General features: G+C 42.1%; 1 protein-coding gene and 1 long non-coding RNA gene across 5 annotated transcripts in view; one reads left to right on the top strand and one right to left on the bottom strand.

Annotated features, from left to right (window-relative positions):
* Positions 1-15,518, bottom strand: part of LOC121232937 (sorting nexin-2-like) — an 84,373-nt gene that overhangs the window by 15,951 nt on the left and 52,904 nt on the right. For all 4 annotated transcript variants that reach the window (XR_005931766.1, XM_041121441.1, XM_041121442.1 and 1 more), the window contains exons 8-10: positions 15,154-15,229; positions 13,162-13,275; positions 12,836-12,929 (exon numbers count right to left, since the gene is read on the bottom strand). Coding sequence is in view for 3 of the 4 variants with exons in the window: in XM_041121441.1 (XP_040977375.1) it covers positions 12,836-12,929; positions 13,162-13,275; positions 15,154-15,229 (284 nt within the window). In the remaining variant the exon portion in view is untranslated. The remainder of the gene's footprint in view (positions 1-12,835; positions 12,930-13,161; positions 13,276-15,153; positions 15,230-15,518) is intronic.
* LOC121232938 lies at positions 4,387-5,619 on the top strand. Its single transcript, XR_005931767.1, has 2 exons — positions 4,387-4,481; positions 5,589-5,619. It is a non-coding gene; the product is annotated as an uncharacterized LOC121232938 (long non-coding RNA).

The following is a 15,518-nucleotide window of genomic DNA, read 5'->3' as shown; positions in this document are numbered from 1 at the left end:
CTCATGCCCAGCCAGCGAGAAAGCTGGAGGGGCACAAGAAGTTGGCACAGGACACAGCCAGGGCAGCTGACCCAAACTGACCAACAGGGTATTCCATACCATGTGACGTCCCATCTAGTATAGGAACTGGGAAGTGGGGGCGGGGAATCGCCGCTGGGGGACTAGCTGGGTGCCGGTCGGCGGGTGGTGAGCAATTGCACTGCGCATCATTTGTACATTCCAATCCTTTCATTATTGCTGTTGTCATTTTATTAGTGTTATCATTATTACTTTCTTCTTTTCTGTCCTATTAAACTGTTCTTATCTCAACCCACGAGTTTTACTTCTTTTCCCGATTTTCTCCCCCATCCCACTGGGTGGTGGGGGAGTGAGTGAGCAGCTGCGTGGTGCTTAGTTGCTGGCTGGGGTTAAACCACGACAATGCGCGTGTACAGTGTTGATATAACCAATCATATTTTATGCTTGTATGCATATACAGTGACTTTGCAGAATATGTGACTATAAGTATGTGTGTGTTTTAGCAATAAAGGGTGGTCTGTCATCTGCTTTCAACTTTACAGGCGTCTGTCTACTTCAGTCTCCTCAAATGGTGACCCCGACGTGATTGCGGGCCGAGAAAACGCTGGAATTGCTGGAAGTGCGTCCGGAGGAGACTCTAGCCGAACGATCGTCTAGCCAGCTGGACTGAGGGGACAACCTTCTCCCGGGAGATCAATCACTCTGCTTGTTTGGAAGTAAGGTGAGCGGCTAGAAGGATTAAAATGGGTGCCCAGATGTCTGTGGAAGAAGGGGCAATTGTACGAATGCTTTCGCATATCCTCTCCGTGAGAGGAGTTAAGTATGATTCAAATACTTTACGTATGATGCTGAAGTGGCTTAAGGACCATGGTGCCCCCACTTTGAATGTGGAAGTCTTTGAAGTTAAAAATTGGGAAGAAATGGGAAAAGTAATTTGGGACTTAGTATCGCGTGGGGACGTGAAGGCTCAGAAAATCTCCGCTATGTGGAGATTGGTGCTGGAAACGTTGAAAGCCCTTAAGGCAGAAAAGGAGGTGGCTGCCGCTGTAAAAATTTCAATTGAAGATACCCCGGAAAAAAAGAAAAGTGTGTGTGGCGAGATGGTAAATAATTCGGACAGTGATGAGCAATTAAACACCAAGGGAGATGTCATTAATGGAGGCAACGATCAACCTTTAAGTAACCTGCCTCTCGAGCAGGGACCTATCCCCTCTGCACCTCCCTATGAGGCAGATACATCCCCAGGAGAAGCTATAAAAAAGCGATGGAAGGACATAAATGATAAAATGTTAACCGAAGGTCTAAATCGTGTGGCTTTTCCAGTTACAGTCAGGCAGAATGCCCCAAATGTGTGGCAACCTTTCAATTGGGATTTAATAAAAGGAGTATGGAAAACAGTAATGGCAAATGGACTGTCTGCTCCGTTTAGTCAGGCATTATTGGAGAATATATTTTCTGGTCAAATTTTAACGGGCTTTGACTGTACGCAATTGGCTACAATGATTTTAACCCCGACTCAGCGTCTATTATGGAAGGTGAAATGGGCAGAATTATGTGATTTAGTGGCACTAAGAAATTTGGACCGCCCAGAAGGAGATCCGCGGTATATGATCACTACTGCACAAATGATGGGGACTGGTGACTTTGCAGATGTTAATAGGCAAGCAAGGCTACTGGTGGAAGCGTTACAAGAATCAGCTTCCTTAGCTCTGAAGGCAATGGTAACCTTGCCTGAAGCTGGAAAGCCACAACAATCATTTACAAGTATAGGACAGGGTAATACGGAACCTTATATGTCCTTTATTGATCGTCTGCGAGATGCTATTGAAAAGCAAATAGATAATGCTGATGCCAAAGAAGCATTGATAATAAAATTGGCCGTGGAAAATGCAAATGCAGACTGTAAAAAAATACTACAATCGATGCCAGGAAGAGTGACGCTAGTAGATATGATAGAGGCCTGTAACAAAGTTGGGTCTTTGGAGCATAAAACTACATTAATAGCCAATGATTTTGCTGTAGCCATGCGAATGGATACAAAAAATGTTAAGAAATGCTATAAATGTGGACAACCGGGACATTTGCAATTTCAGTGTAAAGAAGGGCGAAACAAACTGGAAGTTGGGCCTAATATATGCCCTCGTTGTCATAAAGGGGACATTATGCTAACCATTGTAGATCTCGTTTCACAAATGAAGGTGTAGCTCTGCCACCTCGAGGTACCCCATCGCCGGGAAACTACAACAAGAGTGCGAGGAGTGGTGCGATGACCCCAACAGCTCCGAAAGGATCCCAGAATGGTGCCAAGAAGGATGTCTGGCAGAATTGCCAGCCCAAACAGCTGGAAGTGCTGGAGTGGATGTCTCAACAATAGAAACCATCCTACTATGGAACTCTCAGGTACACCGTGTGCCAGTAAACGCACAAGGACCATTAGGTAATGGGCTTAGTGCCCTGTTGTTGGGACGGTCTAGTATAACATTACAAGGAATTTTTGTGCTTCCCGGGGTGATTGATGCGGACTACATGGGTCGCATTTATGCTATGATTTGGACGCCGTCTCCACCAGTATCGATACAGGAAGGAAGCAGAATTGCACAGCTAGTCCCTTTTAAAGCAAATGTACCATGTAAGGTTAATCAACAGCATGGCAATGCAGGGTTTGGATCTACGGGATTAGAAGCTCAAATTATGTGGTCAATGGAGATCAATAAAACAAAACCTAGTATATCAGTAGAGTTACAAAATGCAAAGAACAGGCCAGAAAAAATAAAATTACAAGCATTAGTGGATACTGGAGCAGATGTAACAGTTCTGTCGTGGGAGGACTGGCCTGTTACTTGGGAGCTTTCTGAGATGGATTCGAAACTGTTCGGTGTGGGAGGATTATCAAAAACTCAACAAAGCAAATATATGATTCAATTGATTTGTCAAAATTCAGTTTCTTATATCAAACCTTATGTAACCAATATCCCTATGAACCTGATAGGCAGGGATGCATTAAGTCAAATGGGATGTGTGCTTAGTACAGGAGACAATTTTGTGGCGCGGCCATTGACGGGCGACCATGCCTAAAACTGAAATGGAAAACAGAGGAACCGATTTGGGTAGATCAATGGCCGCTGACTGAATCTAAGGTCGCCATCTTGAAACAGTTAGTACAGGAGCAATTGGAACAAGGGCACTTGGTGAATAGCACGAGCCCTTGGAATACACCAGTTTTTGTCATTCCAAAAAAATCTGGGAAATGGAGAGTGTTGCATGATTTAAGAAAAATAAATGAAGTAATGGAAAATATGGTAGCCCTTCAATTAGGGTTACCCACGCCTACTATGATTCCACAAGGATGGAACATTTTGATTATTGATTTAAAGGATTGTTTCTTTACAATATATTTAGACCCGAAAGATGCGGAAAAATTTGCCTTTTCTATCCCCACCATAAACAAACAGGAACCCATGGAACGTTATCATTGGGTAGTTCTACCACAAGGAATGAAAAATTCTCCAACCATATGCCAATCCTATGTATCCCAAGCTCTAAAGGAGTTTAGACAACAAAATCCAGACTTGATTATTTATCACTATATGGATGATATCTTGATAGCAGGGAAAAGAGAGTTATCCAAAAAGCTCAAAGAATTGACTACACAATTGTCTGATTTTGGTTTAAAAATAGCACCAGAAAAGGTACAAAAAATGCAACCATGGAAATATTTAGGCTGGAAGATTTTAGAAAAAACTATAGTTCCACAAAAACTGGAAATTACAGACAAGATTGAAACATTGAATGATGTGCAAAAATTACTGGGGACAATCAGTTGGGTTCCAACACTGTTGGGAATAGATAATGAGCTTCTGACCCCTTTATTTGAAATGTTACGAGGCGACACTACCTTAATGGCACCTCGACAATTGACCCCTCAAGGTAAACAAGCATTACAGCAGATAGCAGATATAATATCCCAGAGTCAGGCTTTTAGGATTAAAGAAAACCTTGACATTAATCTTAGCATTTTAAACCGAGAAAAACAACCCCTCAGGATCATATATCAATGGGAGGGGAGTCACAAAGACTTGTTAATAATAGAATGGATCTTTTTAGCTCACCAGGCCCGAAAAACCATATTTTCTCGAATTGAAATGATTTCAGAATTAATTATAAAGGGGAGACGTCGGATTATTGAGATTTGTGGACAAGAACCACACACGATTGTCGTTCCTTTGACTCAAGGATATTTACAATGGTGTCTACAGAATAGTCTAACTTTACAAATTGCTTTTGCAGATTTCGAAGGAAAGATAGATATTCATCTTCCTGCACACAAAATGTTTACCTTGCTACAAAATGTACAACTAGAATAAAAAGAATTGTGTGCAGAGTTACCTACTGATGGTCCTACAGTATTTACGGATGGCAGTGGAAAAACAGGAAAGGCAGTAGTAGTTTGGAAAGAAGGTCAGGTATGGAAAAATCACATTGTCACATGTGAAGGCTCCCCCAAGTGGTGGAACTTCAAGCTGTAATAGAAGTATTTAAAAAGTGGCAGGATGTTGAGGTCAATATTATTGCTGATTCTTTATACGTGGTAGGTGTAGTAAAACGCTTGAGACGGGCTTATTTGAAAGAAATTGATAACATCACATTGTTTGAAAAATTTAAGATGTTGCTATTTCTGTTAAACCAACGGACAAAGTGTTATTATATAATGCATGTGCGAAGTCACACCAGTTTGCCTGGATGGATCACAGAAGGGAATAAACGAGCTGATTTACTAGCTAATCCTGTATGGACTGGGCCACCCCCCAGTAAACTTCTACAGGCACGTGGAGCTCATAGTTTTTTCCACCAACCAGCAAAAGTATTAGCCAAACAGTTTCAAATTTCTATAGCAGATGCCAAAGCCATCATTCAATCCTGTGCTGAGTGCCAGAAATTATCTGGGCACGGAGATGGCGCTGTAAATCCTAGGGGTCTGCAATCCTTGCAATTGTGGCAGACTGATGTGACTCATGTACCAGCTTTTGGAAAATTGTGTTATGTTCATGTTTCTGTTGATACATATTCCTTGATGATATGGGCCACAGCACTTGCGGGCGAAACAAGTTGACATCTACAAACACACTTATGACAAGCATTTGCAGTAATGGGTGTCCCGGCCCAGATAAAAACAGATAATGGACCATGTTTTATAGCACAACGGACTCAGGAATTTTTTCAGCAATGGGGAGTTACTCATATTACCGGCATTCCTCATTCTCCCACTGGTCAAGCTATAATCGAACGTACTCATAAAGTATTAAAAGATTTTTTGGAAAAACAAAAAACGGGGGAATTAGGGGAACCTCCTTCAAATAGACTCATGAAAGCAATATATGTGATGAATTTTTTGACCCTGCGTGGAGAGTCAGTTGTTCCCCCTGTAGTTTGGCATTTTCAAACAATGAATAGTGGGATTCAAAATATTGATAATGGGTGGAAAGTCTGGGTTAAAAATACTGAGCATCAGCAATGGGAGGGACCTTTTAAAGTAATAACATGGGGCCGAGGTTATGCTTGTGTCATTACAGAAAATGGGCCAAAGTGGATTCCAACTAAATGGATGAAACCTTATGCTGAGATTGATATGGAACACACTGACTGTAGTAAGCAGCATGACAGTGACACTGGTGATTGATCCACATTGTTTAACACCGTGGGACAGTAAGAATGTTTGGGTGACACTGGCTAAAGCTATTAATCAAACCTCTTTTTGTGTGTCATTGGCATTACCTGAACAGTCTTTTATTCTTATGTATTTTATTAGGTATAATGTTGCTTTTGCTGTGTTTAATTAACTGTGTTCATAGGTTTTTGCAAAGGGCAATACAGCATGTTGTTAATTGTCAAAAAACAAAAAAGGGGGAATTGTGGACACATATTTAGCTAACGGTCGCAAGAGCATTCCAGACGCCTTTAGAAGACCTTGAACAGAATAAACAAGAAGACAAAAAAGAAAGATGCCAATTAGAAGAACACAGGTGCGCATTCCACGATAAAGGGAACTTGGCACAAAGAACCTCAGTTTGGCAGTTTATCTTGACCAATTAGACTGAGACAAGTTTCGCATGTTTTAGTTGGTATAACCAATTATGTCCTATGTTTATGCGCGTGTACAGTGTTGATATAACCAATCATATTTTATGCTTGTACGCGTGTACAGTGACTTTGCAGAATATGTGACTATAAGTATGTGTATGTTTTAGCAATAAAGGGTTGTCTGTCGTCTGCTTTCAACTTTACAGGCATCCGTCTACTTCAATCTCCTCACACCAGTATGAGTTGCCCCAATATAGAAGAAGAAATATACAAAAAAATCAGTTCGCTTAGCGAAGGATGGAGATAAACCAGGGTCATCACGGGAACAGGAGGAAGAGGCAGAACCAGAGGTAATGACCCAGTCCCTATCCCCGAGTGAGCTGCGGGATATGCGAAAAGATTTCAGCCGTCGTCCAGGTGAGCACATTATCACCTGGCTGCTCCAATGCAGGGACAATGGGGCTAGTAGCCTGGAATTAGAAGGTAGGGAAGCCAAGCAGCTGGGATTGCTTGGCAGGGAAGGTGGCATTGACAAGGCAATTGGAAAAGGGACACAAGCCATCAGCCTCTGGAGGCGACTCCTGTCAAGCATGAAGGAAAGGTACCCCTTTAAGGAAGATGTTATATGTGAGTCAAGCAAGTGGACCACCATGGAGAGAGGTATCCAATATCCAAGGGAATTAGCTGTGCTAGAGATGATTTATTATGACCCGGACAACGCACAATTACCCAAAGATACAATTGCTACCACAACGATGCACCGGTGGCAATATCACACCAACCAAGACTCCCTGATTCCCATCCACAAGTTGATTCATCAACTGGAGAGCCAAGGAGTGATCACCAAAACTCGCTCACCCTTTAATAGTCCCATATGGCCAGTGCGAAAGTCTAATGGGGAGTGGAGACTAACAGTTGACTATCGTGGCCTGAATGAAGTCACGACACCACCGAGTGCTGCTGTGCCAGACATGCTAGAACTTCAATACGAACTACAGTCAAAGGCTGCCAAGTGGTATACTACAATTGACATTGCTAATGCATTTTTCTCAATCCCTCTGGCAGCAGAGTGCCATCCTCAATTTGCCTTTACTTGGAGGGGTGTCCAGTACACTTGGAATCGATTGCCCCAGGGGTGGAAACACAGCCCCACCATTTGCCATGGACTAATCCAGACTGCACTGGAAAAAGGTGAAGCTCCGGAACACCTGCAATACATTGATGACATCATCATATGGGGCAACACGGCAGAAGAAGTTTTCGAGAAAGGGAAGAAATAATCTAAATTCTTCTGAAAGCCGGTTTTGCCATAAAAGCAAGTAAGGTCAAGGGACCTGCTCAGGAGATCCAGTTTTTAGGAATAAAATGGCAAGATGGACGTCGTCAGATCCCTATGGACGTGATCAACAAAATAGCAGCTATGTCTCCACCGACTAATAAAAAGGAAACACAGGCTTTCTTAGGTGTTCTGGGGTTTTGGAGAATGCATATTCCAAATTACAGTCTGATTGTAAGCCCTCTCTATCAAGTGACCCGGAAGAAGAATGATTTTAAATGGGGCCCTGAGCAACAGCAAGCCTTTGAACAAATTAAACGGGAGATTGTTCATGCAGTAGCCCTTGGGCCAGTCCGGGCAGGACAAGATGTTATAAATGTGCTGTACACTGCAGCCGGGGAGAATCGCCCTACCTGGAGCCTCTGGCAGAAAGCACCCGGGGAGACCCGAGGTCGACCCCTGGGGTTTTGGAGTTGGGGATATCAAGGATCCGAGGCTCGCTATACTCCAACTGAAAAAGAGATATTGGCAGCATATGAAGGAGTTCGAGCCGCCTCAGAAGTGGTTGGTACTGAAACACAGCTCCTCTTAGCACCCCGACTGCCAGTGCTGGGCTGGATGTTCAAAGGGAGGGTCTCCTCTACACATCACGTGACTGATGCCACGTGGAGTAAGTGGATTGCACTGATCACACAACAAGATCGCATAGGAAACCCCAGTCGCCCAGGAATTTTGGAAGTGATCACGGACTGGCCAGAAGGCAAAGATTTTGGAATGTCGCCAGAGGAGGAGGTGACACGGGCTGAAGAAGCCCCGCTGTATAATAAACTGCCAGAAAATGAGAGGCAATATGCCCTGTTCACTGACGGATCCTGTCGCACTGTGGGAAAGCATCAGAGGTGGAAGGTTGCTGCATGGAGTCCTACACAACAAGTCGCAGAAACTGCTGAAGGAGAAGATGAATCGAGCCAGTTTGCAGAGGTGAAAGCCATCCAGCTAGCGTTAGACATTGCTGAAAGAGAAAAGTGGCCAGTGCTTTATCTCTATACTGAGTCATGGATGGTGGCAAATGCCCTGTGGGGGTGGTTACAGCAATGGAAGCAGAGCAACTGGCAGTGCAGAGGTAAACCCATCTGGGTTGCTGAATTATGGCAAGATATTGCTGCTCGGGTAGAGAATCTGGTTGTAAAAGTACGTCACGTAGATGCTCATGTACCCAAGAGTCGGGCCACTGAAGAACATCAAAACAACCAACAGGTGGATCAGGCTGCCAAGACTGAAGTGGCTCAGGTGGACCTGGACTGGCAACATAAGGGTGAGCTATTTATGGCTCTGTGGGCCCATGATACCTCAGGCCATCAGGGAAGAGATGCAACATATAGATGGGCTTGTGACCGAGGGGTGGACCTGACCATGGACACTATCGCACAGGTTATCCGTGAATGTGAAACATGTGCTGTAATTAAGCAAGCCAAGCGGTTAAAGCCCCTGTGGTATGGAGGGCGATGGCTGAAATATAAATATGGGGAAGCCTGGCAGATTGACTATATCACACTCCCACAAACTCGCCAAGGCAAGCGCCATGTGCTTACAATGGTGGAAGCAACCACCAGGTGGCTGGAAACATATCCTGTGTCCCATGCCACTGCCCGGAACACTATCCTGGGCCTTGAAAAGCAGGTCTTGTGGTGACATGGCACCCCAGAAAGAATCGAGTCGGACAACGGGACTCATTTCCGAAACAACCTCATAGACACCTGGGCCAAAGAGCATGGCATTGAGTGGGTATATCACATCCCCTATCATGCACCAGCCTCTGGGAAAATTGAGCGATACAATGGACTGTTAAAGACTACATTGAAAACAATGGGGGGTGGAACCTTCAAACATTGGGATACACATTTAGCAAAAGCCACCTGGTTAGTCAACACCAGAGGATCTGCCAATCGGGGTGGCCCTGCCCAGTCAGAACTTTTACGTACTGTAGAAGGGGAATTATTCCCTGTAGTGCACATAAAAAATATGTTAGGGAAGACAGTCTGGGTTACTCCTGCCTCAGGCAAAGGCAAACTCATCCATGGGATTGCTTTCGCTCAAGGACCTGGTGGGTGATGCGAAAAGATGGGGAAGTCCGATGTGTGCCTCAAGGGGATTTGATTTTAGGTGAGAATAGCCAATGAATTAACCTGTATGATATTAGTTGCTATATAACCCTGCCACTGTATGTTATCATTACTATAATTGTTATATGCTATATCAGTGCTATTACATTAAGAATCACTTAGATCAAGCAAGAATGAACTTTGATAAAACTGAGCGGAGCGCAGTAGTAATGGAACCAGAACTGCCTTCAGCGTGCAACAATCCAACACTACACACTATTCTCCTGCTGCATCCAATGTCACCTGCTCGCCACACCGCACTGAAGTCCGATCCTGCTCTGCCGACTGAGTGGACTTCGCACCATCCCTCCTGACCAGAAAGACTGATATGGCATATGGAGCCCAAAGTCATGGACTAAATGAACTTAATGGACATTTTATAGGGATGGACAGGAAAGGTGATGGTGATTAATTGGGATGTATTGGAAAGTATGGGACCTGAGCATGACATAAATCATATAGAAAAAGGGGTAGACACTGTCCTGGTTTTGGCTGGGATAGAGTTAATTTTCTTTCTAGCAGCTGGTATAGTGGTATGTTTTGGATTTAGTGTGAGAATAATGTTGATACCACACTGATGTTTTCAGTCATTGCTAAGTAGTGTTTAGACTGAAGTCAAGGATTTTTCATCTTCTCATGCCCAGCCAGCAAGAAGGCTGGAGGGGCACAAGAAGTTAGTAGGGGACACAGCCAGGGCAGCTGACCCAAAGTGGCCAAAGGGGTTTTCCATACCATGTGACGGCATGCCCAGTATATAAACTGGGGGGAGTTGGCCTGGAGGGGCAGATCGCCGCTCAGGGACTAACTGGGCATCAGTCAGCTAGTGATGAGCAATTGTATTGTGCATCCCTTGTTTTATATATACCAATCCTTTTATTATTATTATTGTAATTTTATTATTATCATAATTATTATTTCTTCCTTTCTGTCCTATTAAACTGTTCTTATCTCAACCCACGAGTTTTACTTTTTTTTTTTTCCCTGATTTTCTCCCCCATCCCACTGGGTGGAGGGTAAGTGAGTGAGCGGCTGTGTGGTGCTTAGTTGCTGGCTGGGGTTAAACCAGAACATGGTTGGTTAAGTACTAACAAGAATTGGACCACCTGTAAGTGGCATAACATGACCGGCTGTATATATGCCAATCCTTTTCACACTATTCGAATGAGCCACACTTTCCTACTCAAATTTGATCATTCTTACAGTGAAAAAGAGACTTATCAATGGTGTGAGGAATATTTCCCTAGAAATCTTATGAAATCAAATTGGTGGCCTACCATTCTAGCATCTGGATGGTTCTGGGTCTGTAGCACAAACTCATATAGAAGTCTTCTACCACAATGGGAAGTACTTGTCCCGTAGCACATCTTGCTCCCTATGCATTTCAAACCAAAAATTTAACTACTACCTTTTTACACCACCATTACCCTGTATGTCATAAGCATTTTGTGATCGATCCCCTGGTAAAAAGACCAACGAGATTCCATCAATTTATGTATGCATTGTTTCCAAGTGTAGGTATTATTGAGTCAGAAAAAGCTATTGTAAATATTTCTGCTATGCTTGAAATTGTCCAAAATGCTACTGTAGATGTTTTAAAGAATTTGCAATTGGAAATTAGTTCACTTTTACAATTAGTTATTCAAAACCATTGGGCCATAGATTATCTTCTAGTATCACAAGGAGGTGTATGTGTACTGTCAAACACCACTTGTTTTTATGCTAACAAATCTAGACAAATTGAATATCATATAAACATCATTCAAAGACAAGTGCGTACCTTTCACCAAACAACTCAAGCAACCCTTGTCAGAGGATCTATCAACTGCCTGGTTTTGGCTGTGGTCTTGGTTACCTGACTTCAGAGCATGGGCCTGTCATGTTCTGTTAATATTAGTTCTTATTATGGCTGTTGGAATTACATTATTTTGTGTTATATCTTGCTTTAAATCTTTATGCATATCAGTTACTAAAAATCAATGTTTTATACTCTCCTCCCTCCTCAGATGAACAGCCTTCAGACAACAAGCAGCCCATTATTGCCGTAGAGTCCTCCTTATGACCCCATTACTACGCTGTAGGCTGTGGGCAAGAGGTGACGGTACCACCACCACTGGCATCTTTCCCTGTTTCTGACAGTGTCAGGGGATGGGGTATGACTGGTACCCACTGCTCCTGACCCCGATAATATAAAATGGCATTAATTATGCTAACCATAAGGCAAATGGCCATTCTCTGTGACTGAGCTGGTCACGTATTAGTCCCCTTTCCCCTCATTATCAGGCCCTGAAGGTCATGTGAACCAAGTAGACGAACCAAACAGATTTCTTCTTCCCCTCCCTGTTGGCCTCAAGATTCCTGGGTGCCAGACTGACTAATCCTTTCCTTACTGGCCTTGAAGGTCCCAGGCACCCAGCCAACCAGGTGGTGGTGATGACCCCGTCACAGAACAGGGAAGCATAACAGCATACAGAGCACTGTATATAAAATCAAGCAGTTACAAGTCCTAAGTGGGAACTTGGACCAGAACTGCTGCTGGAAAGTAAGACCTGTGACCTCCTGGTGTCCAGGGATGCCTCCACCGTCGTCTGCTTCCTCTGAGGATTGAGTGACTCATATTCTTTTATATGTTTTTTGAGTCTAGATTATGATTGTTATGTTGATACAGCAAACCAAGTATTAAGATTTGACCCAATCTGCAGAGGGTCCAGGTGATTAGAAACCATAAGCTAAGTGGTGCTATAAAATTCTGTACTTCATTACTTATAAAATTGTACTACACTGATTACGCTTATAGAAATCTTGTGCTATTGTGATTATAAATTCTGTGCTATACTAATAATAAAATCCTGTTAAGAAAAATAAAGCTTTAATTGTAACTACGACTTAGTGCCGTCATCATTCTGCCAAGGATCCCTAAAAGAACCTGTCTGTCCCCTTGGTGTCGGGTGACACCATGAGATCTAGATACATTTATAGATGTCTACTGTAGCATATCACTTGCTAGTTATGGTATGAAATCTCTGCAAGACAAAAAAATTCATGCTAAACAATATAGTAACTTTCAAGTTCAACAGAAGGAATGATATATATTCTGGATAAAATTAAAATTAAAAACAGATATACCAGAAATGCTAGAGCAGTTTAAACTAAAAGGTAGAGTTAGAAGACTTTTGCATTAAAATTTACTGTAAAACTAACTATTTGTTAGTTAAGAGCTCTGACATACTAAGTTCCTGTTTCATGAACATTTTCTAAAGCTCTAAGCACTTAAGCTCATGCAGTCACATAAAAGCAAAGATACCTTTTCTGCGGCAGACTAATGCTTCAACACTGGCATGAAGTTTCCTAAGTTGCTGATCCAGATTCTCAAATTGCTGCTGTTTTTCTTCAAACCACTGACAAAAGAGGAAAGAGTCTAGAATTATAATTTAGATTACCAACAGCATGTCTTGTTTTAAAGAAGCAAATTATCCATTTATTGCTAGGATGGTCAACTGCTACAGCTAAGAATCCAAGCCAATAAGCAAGTTACGATCTCATTTTCTACTTCTACAGCTTTAAAATGCAATTGTTGAGCCTCATTAATTCAACTCATTATTCAAGTAAAAAAAATAAATCAGCTCTTACTGCATCTGATTCATTCATCTTGATTGTCATTTTGTTGACAGCATCAGCAGCCTTGTTTACCATCCTCAATATTCCTGCTCCACTCAGAGCCTGGGTGTTAACTGCTCTCGGTAGCTGGAAATGAATGACAAATAACGGCAGAGTGGTTAAAAGGCTGGAGGTTTGACTGGGTACAAGGGGGAAAGAAAAGAATAGACTATATTCTTTACCCCTATGTGTTACAATATAGTGGAATCTAATTTCTCAGTTTTACTATTTTTACATTCTCAGAGGAAAACTTAAAAATATAGACTATTCACTTTTCTTCTACACCTTTACATTTAAACGGAACAAACAACCTACTTGTCAGAAGTCATGAACTAGCCAAAGGTCCTAACTAGCCACCTATATACTACAGAGAACAAACTGCCACTACAGAAACAGAAAAGCTTAGATTTACAATAAGATACAGAAATTCTGTAAAACACTTCATTATAATGCAAGATTCACACTGTATACAGATGTCCTGCTTTCAGCTGGGATAGAGTTAAGTGTCTTCCTAGTAGATGGTATAGTGCTATGTTTTGGGTTCAGTATAAGAATGTTGATAACACACTGATGTTTTCAGTTGTTGCTAAGTAGTGTTTAGTCTAAAGTCAAGGATTTTTCAGCTGCTCATGCCCAGCCAGCAAGAAGGATGGAAGGGCACAAGAATTCGGGAGAGGACACAGCCAGGGCAGCTGACCCAAACTGGCCAACAGGATATTCCATACCATGTGACGTCATGCCCAGTATATAAACTGGGGGGAGTGGGGCTGGGAGGGATCGCTGCTTGGGGACTAACTGGGTGTCAGTCGGCAGGTGGTGAGCAATTGCATTGTGCATCACTTGTTTTGTATATTCCAATCCTTTTATTATTATTATTGTCATTTTATTATTATTATCATTATTATTTTCTTCCTTCCTGTCCTATTAAACTGTTCTTATCTCAAGCCATGAGTTATACTTTTTTTTCCGCGATTCTCTCCCCCATCCCACTGGGTGGGGGGGAATGAGTGAGCGGCTGCATGGTGTTTAGTTGCTGGCTGGGGTTAAACCATGACAACAGATCATAAAAAGCTGATGTCTTTTTGCTTTTAAATATAGGCCAGGTTTCAAAACCTACCTCATGAGTATTGTGAGAACTGTGCATTTGTGAGGTACTTAGAAATCCTCAGGAGTAAGTTAAAAAACTTTAAACTGATATTATTCTTTGTTAACGTTAGTCTAAATATGCTGTACAAAGTGGCCCTGATGTCAGGCCATTTACCTTTCGTATCTGATACTTTGTGTCAGCAGCATTGACACTTTATCTATCAATGATGCTTTTGTCAGTATTGAGGCCTCTGTGACTTATTAGCACAGCTAAGATATTGACATTGGCCAAAAGACAATCCACTGTTACAGCAAATCCACTATGCACATTTATAGACTTATGTTTTTGGAGACATAACAGACAATCTGTTCTGTAATATATTTCATTTTGTGAAAGATGCCAGATTGATAGCACTGGTGACCGAAGTCCTCCATCCACAAAACATCTAACGTGGACAGCAGCACTGCATGCCTGTTTACACTATCATGCCAATAAACCTCTAGCTTGACTCCTAGAGGCAAGAACTGTTTCCAAGTCAGTTTAATTCATGATCTTAATTAACCCTCAGTAGCACTGATTATGGATTTTCACTCTGTGTATGATGAGCTTCACTCAGAACTGGACAGACCAACTCACTTGGCAGAAGTCACTGAACAGCAGATAGCTTTTGGTCACTACCAACCTAAGATTTATCAGAGGTAGAGGCAACAGACTTTGTACATGATTACCTAAGTAGCCTTTTGTCACTGTCCCATGAAGGGTATAGTCCAATTTGATTTCATATGAATTTAGGAGATTAGGTCTCAATACAAAGAGTACATTACTTTGTACATTACCATATCTGGAAACAAATAAGGAACTTAAAAGAATGTAAATACCTCAGAACTTTCCAAGAACTGCCTTAAATCTGGATCCTGCAACAAGGTAGGGTGTTTTACTGTTCTTTGTAGATACCTATGATTTAAAAAAGTTAAAATATTAGATAACAAAACAGATTTCATGTGCCTGACAGCATTGGAAAGTGTCCTTTAGCTAAAGAATAGGTACAATGCAGGCAGCATGTAACCTTTCTTCATTATCTAATGAGGTTTGAATACTTGTAAAGTCACCTCTAAAGACAAGTTGCTGGCAGTGGTTTCTAACCTAGTTTGTTTACATCAAACTTCTTAAGGTGTCATAATTTGCCATAAATCTACGTTGCACAGTATTAAAATAATATACTTGATATTTTTAACACCTCAGT

The sequence above is a fragment of the Aquila chrysaetos genome, assembly GCF_900496995.4.
Source record: "Aquila chrysaetos chrysaetos chromosome W unlocalized genomic scaffold, bAquChr1.4 W_unloc_2, whole genome shotgun sequence".
NCBI lineage: Eukaryota > Metazoa > Chordata > Aves > Accipitriformes > Accipitridae > Aquila > Aquila chrysaetos.
This window is presented reverse-complemented; position numbering and strand designations above follow the sequence as displayed.